This window comes from Bos taurus, chromosome 24 (genome assembly GCF_002263795.3).
Source record: "Bos taurus isolate L1 Dominette 01449 registration number 42190680 breed Hereford chromosome 24, ARS-UCD2.0, whole genome shotgun sequence".
NCBI classification, from domain to species: domain Eukaryota; kingdom Metazoa; phylum Chordata; class Mammalia; order Artiodactyla; family Bovidae; genus Bos; species Bos taurus.
The window spans coordinates 46534953-46560509 of NC_037351.1; the positions used below are offsets into that span (position 1 = coordinate 46534953).

General features: G+C 38.1%; 1 protein-coding gene and 1 pseudogene across 11 annotated transcripts in view; one reads left to right on the plus strand and one right to left on the minus strand.

The window, feature by feature from the left end:
• The window catches only part of PIAS2 (protein inhibitor of activated STAT 2), a 120454-nt gene that overhangs the window by 10186 nt on the left and 84711 nt on the right, over positions 1 to 25557 (minus strand). For 10 of the 11 annotated variants that reach the window (XM_024984535.2, XM_024984534.2, XM_059881074.1 and 7 more), the window contains 3 exons: positions 14991 to 15124; positions 12541 to 12712; positions 4199 to 4338 (listed from right to left, as the gene is read on the minus strand). In XM_024984535.2, the coding sequence (XP_024840303.1) occupies positions 4199 to 4338; positions 12541 to 12712; positions 14991 to 15124 (446 nt within the window). Of the gene's footprint in view, positions 1 to 33; positions 2229 to 4198; positions 4339 to 12540; positions 12713 to 14990; positions 15125 to 25557 lie in introns of all 11 variants that reach the window. The other variant, XR_009492743.1, reaches the window with a different exon arrangement.
• LOC107131792 (small ribosomal subunit protein eS25-like) lies at positions 5395 to 5816 on the plus strand (annotated as a pseudogene).

Below are 25557 nucleotides of genomic sequence, written 5' to 3' on the forward strand. Positions count from 1 at the left end.
TTAAGTCATAGAACACGTGGGTTAAGTCCTTACCATTCTGCTGTAGGGAAGGTCTATATCACAATCAGGATATTTCAGGATATTTATGTGCATAAAACCCAAAAATGTACATATGTCTTGACAAAACAACTGGAAAAACCATCCCCAGAGGTTTAAAACGGGTAGAGGAGTCCAAAATTTAAATAGAACTAGTCAAAGCAAATTTTCACTTAGCGGAATGAGAAGCAATAAAATGAAGAGATGATTATCTGGATTGAGACATTAAAAAAAACATGCTTAGTCTCTTAAGACACTTCACATTTATTTTTTAGAAATACACATTAAGCTTCATCTAAAATATCACTTCTAAAACAAATAAATGTCTATTTCACGGACAGCTCTCTGTCCCCCGGTTCCCACAACAAAAGGAGTAGTACACAGTTCAATACGCTGCATAAAGCAAGCACTTCGTAGCCGCTGCTTACTAACAAGCTAAACCTTGCCACGGTGTACTGGGTTATAAGCTAATGCAGTTTTCTAAAGATTTGGGATCCTCCAATTATACTTATATAGAAATAGAAAAGTAACAAAAGGTTGCCCAGTAATACTGTTTTGAAATATTAAAGTTATAACAATAAATAATAAAATCTTCATGTCTGAAAAGTCTAGCAATAAACTTCAAGGTCAGTTCCCCTAGACCTCTGCTTGACTAAATTCTAAAACATTATAAAAAAAAAATCATATATTAGGTATATGATTACTAAGGCCAATTTCTATTTATTCTATGAGTTTTTATATCCTGGTATTCAAGGTCACCTCAAGTACAATAATCATAATACAGTGTACTATGATACTGGACTGTTAGTCTAAATAGAGAATATGAGTGGGAAATTATATTTAACCTGTGTTAATACAACTGATAAATGTTTAAGTTTATTCCCTTATAATCTCTAAATAAGGGTAAAATGATAATACTTACTGAATAATACAAGCTGTAGCACCAATCATTTGAAAGAAGTCATTCAACTTCTAAAAGATTTTTGAAAACTGCTGACATGACTTGTCGTTTCTTATGGCTATCACTAGCTATAAGATACAAGATTTGAGCCAACACTGGACAAAGGGAATCATAAACAATTTTTCCAAAGAGTTCCCCATTAAAGTGATACTAAGGAGGTGATGTACTTCAGTAAGCGAGTTTCTGTTCACAGTAATAATACCGCTGAGTAAATCCTCTCTCTGCGGCAGCTGAACAGTAATTCAAAATCTGTCTAGCCCTTATAATATCATCTGCAAGTTTTATATATTCAGCATTTCTATTACTGGATGATTATTTCATGTGTGCTAACAGTCTACTGATCTGTATCTTTTGACATCTCATCCAAGGATAACTGAATATGATAACATACAATGCCATAATAAAAGTATCTAGAAATTTTTCTGAAATTTTGATTGAAACCCACTGTATCTCCCTAGCTGTATTATACAGATGCTGTCTCCATAAAAGTCAATAATATTTCAATGTAAATATTTCTCACTTAAACCATTTTCTCTCCAACAGTAACACTGAAGCTTGAACAGTATTTCAGATGTTATTCCTTCTATTAAAAAAATATTATCAACAATGTCTTATAATTCTACTTTGTAAGTATAGACTATGAAAACTCTTACATGAAACAGATGAAGCTTCAGGAATAGTGATTAAAACATTATTGCCTTAATACTTTATAAAAGTTCAGTAAAATGCTATTCTTATTTCACCATAAGTTTGAACTGCAATGGTATGTTGTGTTTTCACTCTTAAGTATTTCATAATTATCTTTAACTAAAAAAGCAGGTAGTTTTAAAAATTATGATGGTACATTCTAAATGCTTTTCTCAATACTGATAGATCTGTAGTTTTTAGATTTTAAACACTTCTTCATGTGAAACTGACTCTGTATGTCTTATTAATAACAACACATTTTACTTACTTGAGCCATGAAGTTTAACAAAACGTAACTGCTACATGATTAAATATGTAAATGTTTAGCACTTTCAAATTTTAATGATACAACTTTTGAGCACCATTCGCACCTGACAATATGGCACTAGCAATAATAAGGCAGTCATATTTTTTCGTGAAATAATCAAGCTGTTTTCCATTCCATAAATACAAATTATGTTTTATTTTTGCATTCACTGTTGCACAGTATCAGAAGATGTTCCAAGCTGCAGTTCATTATTAATATCATTTCTTCTTTGTTCTCCTGCAGATTCAGAAGATTCATGTTTATGATGTTTAAAAGGAATGTTAAGAAATGTATTAAGAGTTTGTCATCTCTCAATTCTTGGTATTCTATTTAATATTTTATTATAAATTATTAAATTTATAAATATCAAAACTCTGTACAGTATGACTAATTACATAAAAATTATGCACAAAAAAATCTCCAAAGTAATTACTAATTACAAAAGAGCATGTTAACAGTAAAACCCAAATAAAAACTAAACTATTTAGATCAAGTAACTACTACATAATTCATAAATGACGGTAAACTGGTAACTCTTCTAAAGTACAATAGATCCTATTCTATTCCGTTCATTTTAATAAGCAGTATCACTATACTAGCTTATAATGGCTAAATACCAGTCCTGGATAATAGTCTTAGTTCTTACCAGCTTGAATGTATTTTATGAAATACACAATTAACATATTTTATCGCATTTTTCTCAAATCTGTACATTTTATAAAGTAAATAGTCTGACTTTATGCCCAAATTTTGAAATATAAATTCTCTGAAATTAAAAATTCATCCAAACTCACACAATTCAAAAACTAACAGAGCAAGTGATTTGTACATTGTATCTATTCTATTGCTAAATGGCCAGAGTCACTTAGTAAACAGAGAAATGTTCATTATCTTTTTCCTCAGGATTAATTTTTAATTCGAGATCTTTAGGAAATGAATTCTTCTGGAATGCTTATTTGTAACACATACTAAGATGACATGTGGAAACCTTTCAACTTCATTTAAAACTAGCCACAGTTAAAATAAACATGGCAGTTAGGGATTAAGACTCTGACTTTCCCTCTTTCTTATGGACCATGAAACTTCACCTGTAACTCAAGATCAAGCTTTGTATCAGCAATAACTCTGTAACTGGTGCTGGCTGGGTTTACAAACAGTTTTTTTTTAAATAACCAATTCCCAAAGAACATGTGGAGGAGATATATTTAAGAACCAAAAAGCTTTTAACATTTTTTTTGATGGATACTATTTTTAGTTTACTCTTTTCCATTAAATTGTATTCAAACTGAATAAACTCTGAACAAAATTACACCTGACCAGATTACACAACTATCAACTGTTCCAACAACACAAATTTCACCCAATAGAATATATATTGTGCTTAAAATAAAGACCTTATTAAGAGGGCTAAGAAGGATAAATCACAGGTCAAATTAACTTCCTAAATCCAGAAAAGAAAATTAATAACAGGAGGAGGTAACTGAATTTCAATAAAAGGGCCCTTCAGAGAGAAGGGAAGTCATAAAGTCACTGGTTCTAAACTTGTGCCAATTTGATCTATGAAAAAACTTGATACTACGGTAGCTCAGGCAGCCATGACGTTTTTAGCTGTTAATATCATATAAAAGATATTCCTAAACCGACACAACATTGTAAAGCAATTATCCTCCAATTAAAAAAAAGAAATGTTTTTTTAAAAAGATAACTCTAAACACTCAGGAGTGTTGTGGAAAAAGAGCAGGCAGATCTGATTTTTACAGGGTAAAGCTGGCAGGCAACCTGACCTCACAGTTCTCAAGGGTATTCTGAAGTCGTGATGGGCTACCAAGAAGTGATGCGCTTTTAGAAAAGAAAAGTATGAGAAAACATTCTCCCTAACCTGTGAAGCTTTCATGAAAAACAAACCAAGAAAAAGTCTCCCTGTGGTATATCCTCTATGCAGGAGAATAAACTTCGTCAAATTTTCCCACTACCCTACCACTCTATTTCCTCCCAACAAAATCTATAGATTGCTCGGTAGTTAAAATGATAGCAACTGAACGTGATTAATATTTAAAACAGGTATCACCCTTACAGGAACCCTTTCCTTAGCAATTTCCTTTGCATTTTTATTTAAGATACTTAAATTATATTTGCTTCACAGATTAAGATAAAAAATAAATGGTAAAAAAAAAAAATTGATAAAAACAAAACAACTCTTCACATACCTGGCAGATCTGAGGACATGCTTGAGATTGGCGTGTGGTGGAATGGTACTGAGTAGTCTGTTAATGAAGGCGGAATAGCAGCAGGATCAACCGAAGTCACACTGGGCACCCTTACAGAAGATGGCTGATACATGAGAACCCTGTTTTAAATAGCATGGGAAATTACAAACAATCTGGCTGTTAGTTCACAGGAGAGAAGAGCTGTACTACGGGGCATTCTCAATCGTAAGTTCACTAAGCTTCAGAACAACTATGTGGCAGCTACTCACTACACAGAACGCCACTCACTCTCCTCTTTCATAACAGTCTTCACTTTAACATGAATATGTTGCCTCTCAATAGCAGCTGTGACATAAGAGCAAGGTGGCACTAAAACATAAAGAACACTGCTAGAGCAAAACATAGAACTCTGAACCACAAATAGGGCTATACGCTACACACTGCTTTTATTAATGTATGTGTAACATGCATGTGATATTAGTAAGTTATATATAAAGAAATTTAGAAAGAAAATAGAAGACTCCGAAAATTTGATTTAAATCAGGGTACCTTTATGACTAAAGCTACTTACTTACTATAGCTCAAACATAATTCCTTCCATTATGTAACATGAATTGTGTTAATTATTAGCACTTTTATCTGGGGATCACCTGAGTAAAGACAGTCCTAAAGCCAGCCAGTCTGATAAAAAACCAGTAACAATCAGAAAAGAAATTAGATTAAGAATAAAACATTCAGGATTTAAGACATAACATTCAGAAATAAAAACACTAGCTACCATGATACCATCTACTCTTTTAGGAGAGCTATGACTTTGAAATTCACTGTTCATGCTACTAAAAACACAAATTAAATATACTTAAGATAATTTATTATTGGTATTTATACATATATGTATACACACTGTATATATACACTATAATTATTTTATAATTTCAAGAAGCAGTATGGTTAAACATATTTTTGAAGTAGTTCAGGAAAAAAGAGAAATGATTTTGCATTCTTCCCACTTAATAGTCATTATATCTTAGTCCAGAGTTAATGATTAGAAGTCCTCAAGAAAACATCTTAAAAATATATATATATATATAAAAGAAACTAAGCAACGTCATGGACCCTCTGGCTGATGGCGACCATCTTTTTGTCCAACATCTTAGTGAGGCTGCAGGGGTAGCAGCTGCTCTCCAATCTCTGAGATGCTACCCAAGGATGACAAGAAAAAGTAGATGCCAGAAAGCCAGCCAAGAAAGACAAACACCCAGTGAGCAAGTCGGGGGCAAGGCCAAAGGCAAAATATGGGACAAGCTCAATAACCTAGTCTTGCCTGACAAAGCCACATATGCCAGACTACGTGAGGAAGTTCCTGACTACAAGCTTAAAACCTCAGCTGTTGTCTCCGAGAGACTGAAGACTCACAGCTCCTTGGTCAGGGTAGCCCTTCAGGGGCTACTTAGTAAAGCATCCATTAAAGTGGTTTCAAAGCACAGAGTACACGTAATTTAAACCAGAAACACCAAAGGTGAAGATGCCCCAGCTTCCAGTAAAGATGTACAGACGGGTCCCACCACTGTACATTGTGAAAAATAAAACTTCTGTGAGCTCAACAAGACAGGCACAATCTCCATAGCTGGAAGGGGTCACTACAAAGATGACGCACAACTGATAGAAACAGCGCGTGCGTGTATATGATCAGTCACTAGGTCATGTCTGACTCTGAGACCCCACGGACTATAGCCCACCAAGCTCCTCTGGTCCATGGGATTTCCCAGGCATGAATTCTGGAGTGGGTTGCCGTTTCCTCTTCCAGGGGATCTCCCCGACCCAGGGATCAAACCAGCATCTCCTGCAGCCTCTGCACTGGCAGGAGGATTCTTACCACTGAGCCACCTGGGAAGCCCTGTTATTCTGTACTATTTTTCAAAAAATACAGATGTCACTGGAAAGGAGGAAAACAAAGTCATCTTGAGAGGATATACGTGGCTGTGTTAGCAAATGCTAGTCTCAGGAAAGCAAGTGAACTGAGACTGATCTATTTGGGAATCACGGGAAATACAGTATGCTTGAGACAACAACATAAGCTAAGTATTTCAAAACACATTTTCCAGACGTAGGTGAAGACCAACAAAAAGAGCAACCTGCCTCAGTTACAATCAGGAGGTGTCTTGGATGCCAGTGTTACCTGGCCATCTAAAACCACAAAGGTAGACTCTGGAGGGGGAAAGAGAGCCCTGATATGAGCTCAAGTATGCATGTTATATTAAAGCACATCTGCTTTTGGAAGTCTGAAGACACTGGTCCTCTACAAGGATGAAAGTAGAACAGGGAATCACCAGAAGTGTTTCCAAATTACACATGATCCTACCTCCCACACAGGAATGTGTATGAGAAACTGGGGCATGGGGTCATGGGAAATAAGAAGGAAATAGAGACTGGCATATGTTTGTACACACAAGGGGGCGTAAAAAGTGGCTCTGATTATCTCACACTGGCTTTTCTCTTCATCCTCAACTGACCTTTCAATCTGGATCAGATTCATAGAAAACAACACTCACTTTCCCTCCCTGGCCCTTTACTTACACCTGCACAGAATTGAGGTCAATGTCCCCGTGTACTCGTCACCACAGTAACCCTTAACCACTGCACATCTTCTGCTCTCATAACGTAAAACTCTGGGTGATTAACTATTCCTTGTTTCACCAATATAAAATTCTACACAACAGGTAAAAATGCCACAATCCAGTGACAGTACAAATTATTAATCAACATCTACAATCTCAGCAAATATCTGAAAAATTAAACAATTCAGGGTAAGTTAAATCCGATTACCTGAACTTTGTAACATTAACACAAATTCAACTTCATATAGAATGGGTAAAATTCGCCATTTGTTAGGATTATCAAATTACCTACTGGTAGCGGATTTTGGCACCCCACTCCAGTCAGTACTCTTGCCTGGAAAATCCCAGGGACCGAGGAGCTTGGTGGGCTGCAGTCCATGGGGTCGCTAAGAGTCGGACACGACTGAGTGACTTCACCGTCACTTTTCACTTTCCTGCACTAGAGAAGGAAATGGCAACCCACTCGAGTGTTCTCGGCTGGAGAATCCCAGGGACGGGGGAGCCTGGTGGGCTGCCGTCTATGGGGTCACACAGAGTCGGACACAATTAGCAGCAGTAGCAGCAGCGGATTTTTATCTCAATCAGAAGCCTCACAAAGATCACATTCGGAAAGGTAAACAACTCTAATGCCTGTGCAAAAACAGATGTATTTATAGACATGGAATAATAGGAACCACGGTGAAATCTAAATGGCTATGTCTGGTGGAATTATGGGTTTAAGTATGTGACGCTATAAATACTAAAAACATTTTGTTACTCCCTCCTCATAGGATTGGCAAATACACACACAGGCCTATATGTACATTATGTATTATGTACACATATAAGTTTTTATAGCTTTATGCATATCAGGAAAAGGTTGGCTTAAGGCTCGACTTTCAAAAACTAAGATCATGGCATCTGGTCCCATCACTTCATGGCAAACAGATGTGGAAACAGTGAAAGATTTTATTTTCTTGGGTTCCAAAATCACTGCAGACAGTGACTGCAGCCATGAAATTAAAAGATGCTTGCTCCTTGGAAGGAAAGCTATGACAAACCTAGACAGCATATTATTTTTTGTCTGTTTTTTGTTTTCATGTAACAAAAAAGAGTTATTGTGCGGTTTGTCGAATATAAGATGAATAATAACAATGGCCAAAATACGTCACTTTTCCATGCTTTACTGAGCACTGTCATTGCCATTATTTCATTCAATCCTCACAATAACTTAATGAGTTGCACATTATTATCATTCCTATTTTACAGATGAGAAAACTGAGCTTACAGAATTCCCAAAGTCACACGGTTACTACACAGGAAACGTTACAGGTTGTTTACTGTCACCTTTGGTTCATCATATTTAAGTACAAAGTCACTATCCTTGTCCAAGTCAGCTCTATTTCTGTCAGTGATACCGGACTGCACATTATTAATAAAAAGAAGAGGCATCACTTTGCTGACAAAGGTCAGTACAATCAAAGCTACGGTTTTTCCAGCAGTCATGTACGGATGTGACAGTTGGACCATAAAGAAGGTTGAGTGCCAAAGAATTGATGCTTAAGAACTATGGTGCTGGAGAAGACTCTTGAGAGTCCCTTGGACTGCAAGGAGATCAAACCAGTCAATCCTAAATGAGATCAACCCTCAATATTCATTGGAAGGACTGATGCTGAAGCTCCAGTATTTTGGGCACCTGATGCGAAGAGTATGACCTACTCAATGGACAAAAGTTTGAGCAAACTCCAGGAGATACTGAAGGACAAGGAAGCCTGGCATGCTGCAGTCCACAGGGTCACAAAGAGTCAGACATGAATTAGTGACTGAACAACAACATAATTTCACAGCACAAAAGAAAATTGCTGGCATACTGCTAGACAGCAAATATTAGTATTCTAGAGTACTAGATCACTAAATTCATCATACTTGGCCCAGACTTAGATGTCTGAAAATTCAGTGACTTGAATTTTTATCCATAAACCTGAAATTCACCAGGTGTTCCCACTTTATGATCATAAACATATTTTCAAAGATTCAATTCCGCTACCAATTTCTAATGATTCTTCAGTTCAGTTCAGTCACTCAGCCGTGTCTGACTCTTTGTGACCCCATGAACTGCAGCACGCCAGGCCTCCCTGTCCATCACCAGCTGCCAGAGTTCACCCAAACTCATGTCCATCGAGTCGGTGATGCCATCCAACCATCTCATTCTCTGTCGTCCCCTTCTCCTCCTGCCCCCAATCCCTCCCAGCATCAGGGTCTTTTCCAATGAGTCAACTCTTCACATCAGGTGGCCAAATTATTGCAGTTTCAGTTTCAACATCAGTCCTTCCAATGAACACCCAGGACGGATCTCCTTTAGGATGGACTGGTTGGATCTCCTTGCAGTCCAAGGGACTCTCAAGAGTCTTCTCCAAAACCATAGTCTTAATGTATCTCTAATCTTTGCTTCCTGTCTTGAGAATACCTCTTTATTAATGACAAAGCAATCATTCAATTTCCAAGGCATGGAGTAGGTGCATAATATTTTAAAATTATCTGTTAATTTAGAAAAACACCAGACGTTTTCTAAAAGTCTTATTTTCCCTCTATTCCCCATTTGCTTACTAACACTAAGAAGCCCTATGATAAATTTTCACCTCAGGGAAAATTTCCAGATGCTGACACAAAAGGGAGGACATGAGAAGAATGACCAGACACAAAACCAGAAAAAAAAAACAACTAAGAGTTGGACAGGATTACACAGATGAAATAATCACAGTATGGTCACCACTGTGACGCCTGCACAGGTGGCATCCACTCTACCTTAACACAGAAAAACATCAATGTTCTTAGTGTTCAGAAAACTCCAATGGAAAGTTTTCATGTATCATTCCTCTACTGGATGTGTATCTGCCAAATGCTATAACAAAGAATAAACTTAACCCAGTTCACCAATGACTCCCGTTCAAGACCTACAAGGTAAATAACCACATTTTCTCTTTTCCTGGCTTCACAGCTTCAGTCCTTTGACCCACTCATCCATCAGGCTACTCACTGTCCTCTTTCCCTCCTCTGGCTGCTCTCATTAATACCCTTCTTGATGAAAGCCCTGACTAAAATGGTCTAAGTGAAAGTCATTTAGCCTAAAATGGAATAGAACTGGCATGGGTATGTATCTTGGATACTGCTTCTTTTGTTAATGCAATCTAAGAACAAATCTGCTCAAGTGGTAAACCATTAAGTGAATTCTGACACTTCAGAGAGCTTCTAGCTAAATGGCTGTTAATTTACAGAAGGCCATCATCTATTAAGATGATGATATACAGTCGTCCCTCAGTATTCACAGCGGACTGGGTCCAAGGACCCTCTCCCCAGAAGGATACCAAAACTCACAGATCCTGAAGTCCCTTACCTCAAATACCATAAAATTCATCTCTAGATTACCTTATACCTTATAGGACTTCCCTGGTGGCTCAGACGGTAAAGTGTCTGTCTACGATGCGGGAGACCCGGGTTCGATCCCTGGGTTGGGAAGATCCTTTGGAGAAGGAAATGGCAATCCACTCCAGTACTGTTGCCTGGAAAATCCCATGGACAGAGGAGTCTGGTAGGCTACAGTCCACGGGGTCGCAAAGAGTCGGACACGACTGAGCAACTTCATGTATGTATACCTTATAAGACCTAATACAATGCAAATGCTATGTGAAATAGTTCCTGCTCTTGGAAACTTTAAAAAAAAAATTTTCCTCTAGCCATTTCTGATAATCCACAATTGCCAGAATCCACAGATGTGGAGAGCTGACTAGCTGTCTATGACAAGATCCATTTTATCAATGTATTTCCTAATTATAAAGCATTCTTGGATAAACTCTACTTGGCATTAAAGGATACCATTTTAACATATTATTAAATAATTTACTAAGATCAAATTCAGAATTTTCATTGATCTTCCTAATGTAAGCCTGTTTCATAGCAGTTTTCCAATTTGGCTGTTAATGTATAAGTCAAGTTTGGGTATTAAGAATTACGCCAGCTTCATAGAATGAATGGGGTAGCTGCACTTTATGATTTAAACCAAAATTTTCACGTGTTGCTGGTTTAGTCACAAATTTCCACCTTATACTCTAAATGTTAGGTTTTTCTTTTTACCCTAGATGAGACTCAACATCTATCTCTGTGGTAGCTGATCACAGGTGTGAACTGTCCTGATTCCTCAGCATGGTGAGGTCATCTCAGATGATCCTTACAGTGAGCCACCAGAGACACCCTCCAAGATAACAGTAACCCTTCAACCTGGTGTGAATCCATCTAACTATATATTTTTATATATCCATCTAATTATATATTGTGCAACCTACGTTTCCCCAGCATGCTCTAAAGCATTTTATTAGAGAGTAAACTCTGGAAATATCACATCTAAGCCAGTAAACATTTCAAAACTCTATTTTCATTTTTTATCATTTAAATTCTAGAAGTGCCAACCAAACTGTCTGAAAGAAACCATAAATGATCAGCATCCCAGAAAAAAAATTCCAGTTGAAATACTTATTACATTTTCAGTTCCACTAAGAAAAAAAATGCACTCTCACTGTGATGTGGAAAGCACATCTTGAAATACAAGTATTTTAACAGTGAAGAAGGCAGCACAGAAAGCTTTAATTCTCCTGGTTTCAAAAGTTAACTGCAAAAAAGGAATGTTTCAAAAGTGCACCGAGAATATAACTCGACTTGTATAAAATGCCTAGAGAAGGCAAATTTATAGCAATAAAAAGGAGATCAATGGTTGCCGACTGGAGTGTGCATGGGGATTAACTCAAAGGAACATGACAGACGTTTACTGGGTGTTGAGAATATTCTACAACTGAGTTGTGATGATAACTGCGTACCTATGAATTTAATAAAACCACTGAACTGTGCAACTCAAGACTTCAGATGTGGGATTTTATGGTATGTAAATTATACTCCAATAAAGCCATTAGAGAAAAGAAGTGCAATGAGAGGTCAAAAGACAAGACTGGCACACCCAAGTTTGGAATAATATGCTCATGGGATGTCGAGAGAACCCTCTGCTACTTTCTTGCAGGTTCTAAAATCTCTCAAAATTATCTATTGCTAATTACTTAAACCTGTCATTTAGATGCCTTAGAAACAAATGCTACACCACATTTACTTGCCCACACTGTGCTTTGGAGAGGGTGAGAAGGGAAGGCAATCATTTTTTACTGAGAAAATTACCATGGGCCTGAATCAGGCTGAGCTCTTGCATTATTTTATTGAAACCTGAATATAACCTTATGAGGTAGGCATTACTTAACCCCATTTTACAGAACAGGAAAAGGAGGCTCTAACAAGTTAAGTATTTCATCCAAGATCACAGAACGAGTAAGCAATGGTGTCAAAAGTAGAATCCACACTGGTCAGATTGCCAATTACACACTCCACACACTCCACTTCCTCACGGTGGTCTGTGATGCCAAATTTACTCCTTACAAAGAGTCAAGAAAATAACAGCAAGTGTTCAATATGAAATATTTAGACATGAGAAGATTTCAACCCTCACTTCCCAAAGACGGGAATATCTTCTTCATCAAAATCTGCTTTCCCATGAACAACATGCTCATTTGAAAATATTTCAACTGAACAGAACACAAATTAAAGTGGCCCTCTATGGTTATGCCACTCTCCAAGAGCCATTTACAAACCTAACCCAGGAACAGTTAGTTCCAAGTGTAATAAACAATAGTGAACTATAAATTCACAAACCCTTTGGTTGGGCTGCTTTGTGTTTCTGACATAAAGATGCATTTCCTTTTGGCAGGAGGGCCTTCCTCTTCATCAGAAGAGCTTTCTACTGTTAGGTCAATGACATCCACTTTCTTCTTGCTTGGCTCACTGGCTACAGTCACTGCACACGGCTTACTGAGGACAGTTGAAGCTACATGGAGGGAACAGAGTGGGGAAAAAAAAGTGAGAGGTGTAATACAAGCTCTAACCGTAAGTTTTAAACTGTGCAGCATGTCCTAAAGAATACACAGCCCGTAAAGTCCATACTCATCCCATGGACAGAGACTAACTCTCTAACTTCAGACATTCATCTATGAAACGACTGCTTACCTAGGAGACAGAGGGAGCACAATGCCTTGTGAGAAGACCAAAACCTCTTTCAGACGGCACCTGCTGAGTTATCTCCCCAGTACTGCCAGTAGATCTGTGTAGATCCTGCTCCTCACACTATCTCCCCCGGTCAGGACTCACATTATAGACAGACATCTGGAGTTAAGGGGCTGGTCTCTGGCCGTGGACAAGAGTATGTGGCTTTACTGGCTGTGTATTCTCACAGACATGGTAGTATGAAGTCAGAATCAAACACTTCCATTCTAACAAAGCAGTGGTGCTTATATCAAAGAATACATAAGCTCTTCACCACAAGCCAGAACTGGATAAAATGCTCACTTTGATAGTATCAGTTGAAAAAAAGCCTAACTATCTCACTTTAACAAGTTACTCAGACATTCGAAGTTTTTCTTACCAATTACCTACTTAGGTTCTCCTTTCTACCCACTTCCATAGTCTTACACGATATGTTAACTCACTGTTTCAAAGAAAATATGTTCTACAATCTACTTAGTAGAAAATGCATGCTACTTGATCATGGAAAAGCAGTAGCAACTAATTAAATCACTATTTTTCTCACATATGAGGGAAACCTTGATCATTCCCACGGGTTCAGTAACAACACAGGAGAATGATTAATACTGACATAAAATCCTTTACTTTTTCCTCTCCTCCTACTCTGAACACCTATTATTCATTACGTTGCCAGATGTGAAACACAGTCAGCACAAAACTCAGTGAGTGGACTACATCAGATAAAAAGAAACTAGGTGCACCTCAGGTTTCAATTTCTCAGATGGCCCTGAATTTCCCCACTCAGCACGGACATCACAGGGAGCTGAAGGCTGAGCTAAGTGTAACTCAGGCTCATATTTCTTCCCAGAAAGCAATGAGCTCTGAACTCACCTTTTTTTTTTTTTTTCAAACCAACTAACGTATGACCATCTTTCCCCACCCTCCATTAATGGAAAATGCAGCCTCTCTATCCACATGTCTACTTGGGGTTCGTTCCTCCAACAGATACTCTAAAAACAATTCTGAAAAACTATCCATAGAAATGTCACATAAATCTGCACGTTGTAACAAGCACAGCATATTAAGATGATTCTAAAAACTACAAGCAATGTATTGGTGAGGATGTGGAGAAAAGGTAACTCCAGATGACTGTTGGTGGGAATGTGGTGCAACCGCAGTGGGAAACAACACGGCAGTTTCTCAAAACACTAAACACAGAACTACCCTATGACCCAGCAATTCCGTCCCGGGTATATACTGAAAAACAAAACAAAAACACTAACTCAAAAAGATGCATGCACCCCAAAGCTCATAAGAGCATTATTTACAACTGCCAAGATAGGGAAGCAACCTAAGTGTCCATCAACAGATGAACGGATAAAGAAGATATGGTGTGTACCTACAGACATGCACACGGACATTAAAAACAAAAATCTTGCCACTTGCACCAACATGGATGAACTTGGACAGCATGATGCTAAGTGAAAAAAATCAGAGAAAGACAAATACTATCTGAAATCACCTATATGTGGAATCTAAAAAATATAACTAGTGAATGTAACAAAGCAGCAGCACACTCACAGATATAGAGAACAGATTAGTGGTGACAAGTGGGAAGAGGGAAGAGAAGAGGGGCATTAGAGGGGTGGGGAAGCGGGAGGTACAAGCTATTAGGTTCAGGATAAGCTACAAGGATATGTTGTACAACACAGGGAATATAGCCAATATTTTACAATTAACTATAAATGGAGTATAACCTTTAAAAACTATGAGTCACTATATTGTACACCTTTAACTTTCATAATATTGTACAGCAATTATACTTCAATAAAAATAATAAGACAATTTACATGGTTATTTACTTTATATATGAAAAATATACTATGAAAAGACTGATTATAATGTGGTATAAACCTCTGCACATGTCTTAAGAAAAATCATTTGGGAGAAATAAGATGTTTAACGATCAAAAGGTAAACTGAGGACACGGAACTCCAAACAAGCGTTCTAACGGCCGAGGCGAATGCTACAGATACAACACACGAGTCTCACTGCTTTGCTCTCTGCGGCCATTCTGCACATACTTTCTATTTTGGGACATGGTTGGGTGGATACTTTCATAGCTTCTTTCTTCGGTCTCATTGGACACCAAGAACCATCTTCTTGGAATTTGATCTCGTCCACATCAGTACAGTCATTGAGAATTTCCATAAAAAGCCTATAAACCAAGTAAGAAGAATAGAAACATAATTGAATGGCTTTGCTCAAAGGTGAAATAACAAAGTAATACATTTTACCTTGGAGACAAAAGGTATTTTGTATTTTTTGTTTGTTTGGTGTTTTAATACTTCACACTTAACAACAACTATTATCACCTCCTTCCTCCTAGGTTTTATCTCCTTAACAGGCAACAGAAGAGTTAAGTGACTTACTGAGTATCATTCTAAAAATCAGTGGTTAAACAAAAACAGACACAACTGGAACATTCTTGCTGGGACTTGCAATAAACAAACAACCCTCAACATAACGCATGAACCAAACACAAAAATTACTGTCCAAAATATAACATATATGATTATCAAGAAAAAAGGATCACAGGGATGGGGAAAGGAGGCAGAAATAGAGACATCGAAGTCTTAATAAATTTAAAATAACTCAGCATATAAATTATGTTACAGGATCAAAATGAAATTGGAAAACAACTTCAGAAAAATATTTGGAAATTACACAGAACAATTCAGGACACAAAGATAATATTAAAACACTCAGGAAGTATTTTGTACTGAATGGAAATGAAAATATACTAAAGTCTGTAGAAGGCAGTTAAAGCCGTACAATTTTCCATTAAAAAAGGATGCAAATCAAGAACCTCACCTTCTAACTAAACAGAACTAGAAAAAAGTAAATTAAAGTGACAATAAGCCAGAGAAGGAAAATAACAAAGAACATAAACAAAATAGGGAAAAAATAAAATAGAGAAAAAACAAAGAAACCAAATGCAGGTACTTTAAGATCAATAAAAACCGACAAACTTCTAGTCAGACTTAGACTTACTCAAAAAGCAAAAGATAACCCAAGGAACCTGTGTCTGTTAAAGAAACTGAATTTGTAAAAAAAATTTACCACAAAGACAATTCTAGGCCCAAATGTCTTCAGTATGAAATTCTACCAAATATCTGAGGAGACACAGTATGACTTTCCAGCTCACCTATAATGCCAGCATTGTGTGGGTGCTCAGTTGCCCAATCGAGTCTGACTCTGCAACCCCATGAACTGGGGCCCACCAGGCTCCTCTGTCCATGGGATTTCCCAGGCAAGAATACTGGACTGGGTTGCCATTTCCTCCTCCAGGGCACCTTTCCCACCCAGGGATCGAACCCACATCTCTTGTGTCCCCTGCACTGGCAGGAGGGTTCTTTAACACTGCACCGCCTGGGAAATCCCATAAGGCCAGCATTACTCTGATAGTAAAAACAGACAATACAGGAAAACAGACCACTCTCTCTCACGAACTTAGCAAAACAAACCCAACAATAAATATAAAACATAGCAAATCATGACCAAGTGGGGTTAGAATGAAAGGTTAGTTTAATATTTGAAAATCAATCAATGCAAATCATCACGTAAACAGAGTAGTCAGTTTAAGACAGCAAGACAAAAATATAAAAGGCATCTAAATTAAAAAGGAAGAAGTAAAAACTGCCTTTATTCACAAATTATTAACTTTTCTATACAGAACATTCTATGTTCTCCGTAATGCAACTAGAACTACAAAATGCATTGAGCAGAGTTTCAAGATAGACAAAAATCAACTAAATTTCCATATAACAAGCAGAAATTAATATAAAAACTAATACCACATCAAACATGAAATAAGGGGATAAATCTGACATAAGGCACACAAGACCAATCAACTACCAAGTATTACTGAGACCTAATTAACGAACAGTATGAAAAGGCAAAAAGATAGGATGCTGAAAGATAAATTCCCCAGGTTGGTAGGTGCCCAATATGCTACTGGAGATCAGTGGGGAAATAACTCCAGAAAGAATGAAGGGATGGCGCCAAAGCAAAAACACCACCCAGCTGTGGATGGGACTGGTGATAGAAGCAAGGTCCGATGCTGTAAAGAGCAATACTGCATAGGAACCTGGAATGTCAGGTCCATGAATCAAGGCAAATTGGAAGTGGTCAAACAGGAGATGGCAAGAGTGAATGTCGATATTCTAGGAATCAGCGAACTAAGATAGACTGGAATGGGAATGGGTGAATTTAACTCAGATGAGCATTGTATCTACTACAGCGGGCAGGAATCCCTTAGAAGAAATGGAGTAGCCACCATGGTCAACAAAAGGGTCCGAAATGCAGTACTTGGATGCAATCTCAAAAACGACAGAATGATCTCTGTTCGTTTCCAAGGAAAATCACAGTAATCCAAGTCTATGCCCCGACCAATAACTCTGAAGAAGCTGAAGTTGAACAGTTCTATGAAGACCTACAAGACCTTCTAGAACTAACACCCAAAAAAGATGTCCTTTTCATTATATGGGACTGGAATGCAGAAGTAGGAAGTCAAGAAACACCTGAAGTAACAGGCAAATTTGGCCTTGGAATATGGAATGAAGCAGGGCAAAGGCTAATAGAGTTCTGCCAAGAGAGCACACTGGTCATAGCAAACACCCTCTTCTAACAACACAAGAGAAGACTCTACACGTGGACATCATCAGATGGTTGACACCGAAATCAGATTGATTATATTCTTTGCAGCCAAAGATGGAGAAGCTCTATACAGTCAGCAAAAACAAGACCGGGAGCTGACTGTGGCTCAGATCATGAACACCTTATTGCCAAATTCAGACTGAAATTGAAGAAAGTGGAGAAAACCACTAGACCATTCAGGTATGACCTAAATCAAATCCCTTATGACTATACAGTAAAAGTGAGAAATAGATTTAAGAGACTAGATCTGACAGAGTGCCTGATGAACTATGGATGGAGGTTTGTGACACTGTACAGGAGACAGGGATCAAGACCATCCCCATGGAAAAGAAATGCAAAAAAGCAAAATGGCTGTCTGAAGAGGCTTTACAAATAGCTGTGAAAAGAAGGGAAGTAAAAAGCAAAAGAGAAAAGGACAGATATACCCATTTGAATGCAGAATTCCAAAGAATAGCAAGGAGAGATAAGAAAGCCTTCCTCAGTGATCAATGCAAAGAAATAGAGGAAAACAACAGAATGGGAAAGAATAGAGATCTCTTCAAGAAAATTAGAGATACCAAGGGGACATGTCATGCAAAGATGGGCTCAATATGTGCAGAAATGGTAGGGACTTGACAGATGCAGAAGATATTAAGAAGAGGTGGCAAGAATACACAGAAGAAAAAAAAAAAAAAGAATACACAGAAGAACTATAATAAAAGATCTTCACGACCCAAATAATCACGATGGTGTGATCACTGACCTAGAGCCAGACATCCTGGAATGTGAAGTCAAGTGGGCCTTAGAAAGCATCACTATGAACAAAGCTAGTGGAGGTGATGCAATTCCAGTTGAGCTATTTCAAGTCCTGAAAGATGATGCTGTGAAAGTGCTGCACTCAATATGCCAGCAAATTTGGAAAACTCAGCAGTGGCCACAGGACTGGAAAAGGTCAGTTTTCATTCCAATCCCAAAGAAAGGCAATGCCAAAGAATGCTCAAACTACCACACAATTGCACTCATCTCACACACTAGTAACGTAATGCTCAAAATTCTCCAAGCCAGGCTTCAGCAATACATGAACCAGTTTTAGAAAAGGCAGAAGTACCAGAGATCAAATTGCCAAAATACATTGGATCATCGAAAAAGCAAGAGAGTTCCAGAAAAACATCTATATCTGCTTTATTGACTATGCCAAAGCCTTTGACTGTGTGGATCACATTACTGTGGAAAATTCTGAAAGAGATGGGAATACCAGATCACCTGACCTGCCTCTTGAGAAATCTGTATGCAGGTCAGGAAGCAACAGTTAGAAGTGGACATGGAACAACAGACTGGTTCCAAATAGAAAAAGAAGTACATCAAGGCTGTATATCGTCACCCTGCTTATTTAACTTATATGCAGAGTACATCATGAGAAACACTGGACTGGAGGAAGGACAAGCTGGATTGCCAGGAGAAATATTAATAATCTCAGATATGCAGATGACACCACCCTTATGGCAGAAAATGAAGAACTAAAGAGCCTCTTGATGAAAGTGAAAGAGGAGAGTGAAAAAGTTGGCTTAAATGCATTGGAGAAGGAAATGGCAACCCACTCCAGTGTTCTTGCCTGGAGAATCCCAGGGATGGGGGAGCCTGGTGGGCTGCTGTCTATGGGGTTGCACAGTTGTAAAAGACTGAAGCGACTTAGCAGCAGCAGCAGTAGCAAAGCTCAACATTCAGAAACTAAGATCATGGCATCCGGTCCCATCACTTCATGACAAATAGATGGGGAAACAGTGTCAGACTTTATTTTGGGGGGGTCCAAAATCACTGCAGATGGTGACTGCAGCCATGAAATTAAAAGACATTTACTCCTTGGAAGGAAAGTTATGACCAACCTAGACAGCATATTAAAAAGCAGAGACATTACTTTGCCAACAAAGGTCCGTCTAGTAAAGACTATAGTTTTTCCAGTGGTCATGTATGGATGTGAGAGTTGGACTACAAAGAAACTGAGTGCCAAAGAATTGATGCTTTTGATCTGTCGTGTTGGAGAAGACTCTTGAGAGTCCCTTGGACTGCAAGGAGTTTCAACCAATCCATCCTAAAGAATATCAGTCCTGGGTGTTCACTGGAAGGACTGATGTTGAAGCTATAACTCCAATACTTTGGCCACCTGATGTGAAGAGATGACTCATTTGAAGAAAGGGACGACAGAGGGTGAGATGGTTGGATGGCATCACCGACTCAATGGACATGGATTTGGGTGGACTCCGGGAGTTGGTAATAGACACGGAGGCCTGGCGTGCCGCTGTTCATGGGGTCGCAAAGAGTTGGACATGACTGAGCAACTGAACTGAATTAATCAACAGATATATACCATGTTCATAGATTAAAATACTCAATATTGTGAAGTCACCCTTAATTGATCTACAGAGTCAACATTATACAAGTAAAAAAAACCAGGTTTTTTCCCTAATTGACAAGCTCACTCTAAAATGTGCAATGAAATGCAAAAGATCTATAATTGCCAAAAGAATTTTAAGAAAGAAAGAAATTAGAAGTCTATTACTCTGATTTCAAGACTGTGCAATATTGACATAAACATATACAAATCAACAAAATAAAATTCAAAGATGAACCCACACACATATGGCAAACTGATTTTTGAAAAAATAATGCAAAGACGATGCAGTGAGTAAAAGCCAATCTCTTCAACAAGTGTGGCAGAACAACTGCATGACCATATGCCAGAAAGAAAAATGAAGCTAAAACCTTGATTTTTATCTCACACCATATACAAAAATTAACTTGAAACAGACAAGACATCTAAGTGTAAAATGCAATGAAAAGACTTCTAAAGGAAGCAAGGAGAAAATCTTTGTGACCCTGGGTTAGGGCAAAATATCTTAGTATGATATCAAAGGCATAGGACATAAAAGAAAACCCTGATAAACTGGCCTTAATCCAAGAACTATTGCTCTTTGAAAGACATTGTTAAGAGACTAAAAGGAGGATATGGCACAAAACATTGTAAAATTATATTATCTGATAACAGGTTGTACATCCACTATATGTACAGAATTATCAAAACTCAGTAATATGAAAACAAAAAACCCAACTGCAAAGTGAGTGAAAATCTGAGCAGTCATTTTACCAAAGATAACACAGAGATGGCAAATCGACACACAAAAAGATGTTCAGTATAGAAATGAGGGAAATGCAAATCCCTTATTTGCATTAAATTAAATCCACAATGGAGTACTACCATATATCAGTAGATTGTCTAAAGTTTAAAAAACTAACAATACCAAATGTTGATCGGACTGTGGAGTAACTAGAACTCTCATACACTGCTACTGGGAATACAAAATAGTACATCACATTGGAAAACAGTTTGGTAATTTACTGAAAAATTAAGCATATGCCTAGCATGTGACCAGGGATTCCACTCTGAGTACTTACCCAAGAAAAATTAAAACATCAGAACAAAGACTTGGACATGAATGTTGTTAGCAGATTTATTTGCAAGACTCCAAGCCAGAAACAACCCATCAACAAGTGAACTGATAAAACTGTGGGCTATCTGTTCAATGGATGCTACTCAGCAAAAAAAACGAACTATTGGTACCTACAGCAATGTGGACAGACTTCAACGGCACTGAATAAAAATAAGTCAGACAAAGGAATGCACTCTATGATGCCATTCATGCACAACTCTAGAAAATCCAAAACAATCTATAGAAACAGGAAGCATATTAGTATTTGAGGAAATAGTGAAAGGAAGAGATTAGAAAGATACATGAGAAAACTGTTGTTATTGTTCAGTTGCTAAGTTGAGTCTGACTCTTTGTGACCACAAGGACTGTATGTAGCACATTAGGCTCTTCTGTCCTCAACTATTTCCCGGAGTTTGCTCAAATTCATGACTGAGTTGGTGATGCTATCTAACCATCTCATTTTCTGCCCCCCACCATTCCTTTCCCCTTCAATCTTTCCCAGCATCAGGGTCTTTTCCAATGAGTTGGTGCTTTGCATCAGGTGACCAAAGAATTGAAGTCCGAGCTTCAACAGTGAATACTAAAGCCTCAGCAACAGTCCTTTCAATGAATATTCAGGGTTGATTTCCTTCAAGATTGATTGGATTGTTCTCCTTGCAGTACAAAGGACTCTCAAGAGTCTTCTCCAACACAACTCAAAAGCATCAATTCTTCGGTGCTCAGCCTACATTATGGTCCAACTTTCACATCTGTAGGTAGCTACTGGAAAAACCACACCTTTGATTGTACAGACCTTTGTCAGCAAAGTGATGTCTCTGCTTTTTATTAATAATATGCTGGCTAGGTTTGTCACAGTTTTCCTTCCAAGGAACAAGCCTCTTTTAATTTCATGGTTACAGTCAACATCCAGAGTGATTTTGGAGCTCAAGAAAATAATATTTGCCACTGCTTCCACTCTTCCCACTTCTATTTGCCATGAAGTGATGAGACCAGATACCACAATCTTAGTTTTTTGAATGCTAAGTTTCAAACCAGCTTTTTCACTCTTCTCTTTCACCTTCATCAAGAGGCTCTTTAGTTACTGTTCACTTACTATTAGAGTGCTATCATCTGCATATCTGAGGTTACTGATATTTCTCCCAGCAGTCCTGATTCCAGCTTGTGATTCATCCAGCCTGGCATTTCACATGATGCACTATGCATATAAGTTAAATAAAACGGCTAACAACATATAGTCTTGTTGTACTCCTTTCCCAATTTTGAACCAGTATGTTGTTGTAACTGTTGCTTCTTGACCCACACACAGGTTTCTCAGCAGACAAGTAAGGCGGTCTGGTACTTCCATAGTTTTTTTGTGATCCACACAAAGGCTTCAGCATAGTCAATGAAGAAGTGGGTGTTTATCAAGAACTAAACATGTTCGCTTTCTCCATAATCCGACAAATGTTGGCATTTTGATCTCTAGTTCCTCTGCCTCTTCAAAACCCAGCTTGTACATCTGGGAGTTCTCAGTTCAAGTACAGCTAAAGCCTACATTGAAGGATTTTGAACATAACCTTGCTAGCATGTGAAATGAGAGCAACTGTATAGTAGTATGAATATTCTTCAGCATTGCTCATTTTTGGGATTGGAATGAAAATTAAACTTTCAATCCCGTGGCCATTGATGAGTTTTCCAAGTTTGCTGACATAATGGTGCAGCACTTTACTAGCATCATCTTTTAGCATTTTGAAAAGCTCAATTGGATTTCCCTCACCTCCAGTAGCTTTCTTCATAGTAATGTTTCTTAAGGCCCACTTGATTGTATACTCCAAGATGTCCAGCTCTAGGTGAGTGACTGCACCATCATGGTTATCTGGGTCATTAGGACCTTTTTTGCATATACATTTCTTCTGTATATTCCTGCCACCTCCTCTTAATCTTTTCTGCCTGTCAGGTGCTTACCCTTTCTGTCCTTTCTCGTGCCCATCCTTGCATGAAATGTTCTCTTGATCTCTCCAGTTTTCTTGAAGAGATCTCTAATCTTTCCCATTCTGTTGTTTTCCTCTATTTTTTTGCATTGTTCATTTAAGAAGGCCTTCTGATCTCTCCTTGCTATTCTCTGGAACTCTGTGGTCAGCTGGGTCTATCTTTCCCTTTCTCCCTTGCCTTTAACTTCTCTTCTTTCCTTAGGTTATTTGTAAAGCCTCCTTGGACAACCACTTTGCCTTCTTTCATTTATTTCTCTTGGGGATGGTTTTGGTCACTGCCTCCTGTACAGTGTTATGAACTTCCATCCATAGTTCTTCAGGCACTCTGTCTACCAGACCTAATCTCTCAAATCTATTTGTCACATCTACTGTATAATCATAAGGGATTTGATTTAGGTCATAACTGAATGGCCTAGTGGTTTTCCCAACTTCAATTTAAGCCTGAATTTTTCAATGAAGAGCTCATAATCTGAGCCAGTCCACTTCAGGTCTTGTTTTTGCTGACTGTATTGAGCTTCTTCATCTTTGGCTGCAAAGAACAATCAATATGATTTTGGTATTGACCATCTGGTGATGTCCATGTGTAGTGTCATCTCTTGGGTTGTTGGAAAAGGGTGTCTGCCATGACCAGTGTGTTCTGTTAACAAAACTTTGTTGGCCTTTGTCCTGCTTCATTAGGGGCTTCCCTGGTGGCTCAAGTGGTAAAGAATCTGCCCATAATGCAGGAAGACCTGGGTTTGATCCCTGGGTCAGGTAGATCCCCTGGAGAAGGGAATGGCTACCCATTCCAGAATTTCTTGCCTGGAGAATTCCACGGACATACTTCATTTTGTACTCCAAGGCCAAAGCTGCCTGCTAGTTCAGATATCTTTTGACTTTCTATTTCTGCATTCCAATTCCTTACAATGAAAAGCATATCTTTTTTTACTATTAGTTCTAAAAAAGTTTGTATACAGGTCTTCATAGAACTAGTCAACTTCAGTTTCTTTGGTGTTAAGTATTTAGTGCACAGACTTGGATTACTGTGATGATGAAGGATCTGCCTTGGAAACGAACTGAGATCATTCACTCCTTTTTGAGACTGTACCCCAAATATTGCATTTCAGATTCTTTTGTTGACCATGAGGGCTACTCCACTTCTTCTACAGATTCCTGCCCACAGTAGTAGATACAATAGTCATCTGAAAATTCAGATTCCTCAAATGTCAATGTTCAATCTTACCATCTTCTCCTGGGCCATATACAATTTACCTTGATTCATGGAACTAACATTCCAGGTTCCTATGCAATATTGTTCTTTATAGCATCGGACTTTGCTTTTACCACCAGACACATCTGCAGCTGAGTGTTATTTCTGCTTTGGCCCAGCTGCTTCATTCTCACTGGAGCTATTAGTAACTGCCCTCCGCTCTTCCCCAGTAGCATACTGGACATCTTCTGACCTGGAGGGGGCTCATCTTCCAGCATCCTATCTTTCAGCCTTTTCATACTGTCCATGGGGTTCTCCAGGCAAGAATACTGGAGTGGGTTGCCATTTTCTTCTCCAGCCACCTTGCTTCCCAGGTGGCTCAGTGCTAAAGAATCCACCTGCAAATACAGGAGCCACAGGTTTGATCCGTGGGTACAGAAGATCTCCTGAGAAGGAAATGGCAACTCATTCCAATAATTTTCCCTAGAAATCCATGGAGAGAGAAGCCTGGTGAGCTACAGGCCATGGAGTCCCACAAGAATTGAGAAAACTTCAGATGTGATAGATATATTTATCATATTTTAATGATATTTCAGGTATATATTGGGTCAAAATGTATCAAATTGTACACTTTAAACAGGGATAGTTCTTCTACCACAATAAAACTGATAAAAATGAATGAGGAAAAACACTACCCTCCTTAGAAGATGTAAAACTTTAAATATGTATTTCCCCAATTATATGAAAAACAAAATTTCAATCAAAATCAAAACAAGATTTGTGTAATTTAAGAATACTTTCATTCAGGTGAATATGGCCAACTCCAATGATGGTCAAGAAAATTCTGATTCATATGGCCAAAGAGGTACTAATGCATAACAAAAATCCAATAATTAAAACAGTTTTACAGTGATCAATACTTTGATCAACGGCACAAATAACAGCACAGAAATGACACTTGTATATAAAAATGTTTCAAATGATGGAAGCAGTGTCCTAAGCCTATGAAGAGATATATTCATTAAGTGTTGGTGAGACTACCGACCAACAATCAGGTAGTGGGTAGTAATGTGATCACATACTCCCTATCATCAGTTTCTTCCCCACCCCCAGTTCTCTTCACATAGTTTCATTCTTTACTTTCACAGCACTTAACATTTACTACACAATTCTTTATTGTCTCCATTTTAGACCTGACACATGGCTAGTATTTAATATGTATTATGTTGAAAGAATTCATGAAGGAATGCATAACAGAATAAAGAACTGCATGAATGAAAGGAGGGAAAATGACATCTTGAAGTTTCTG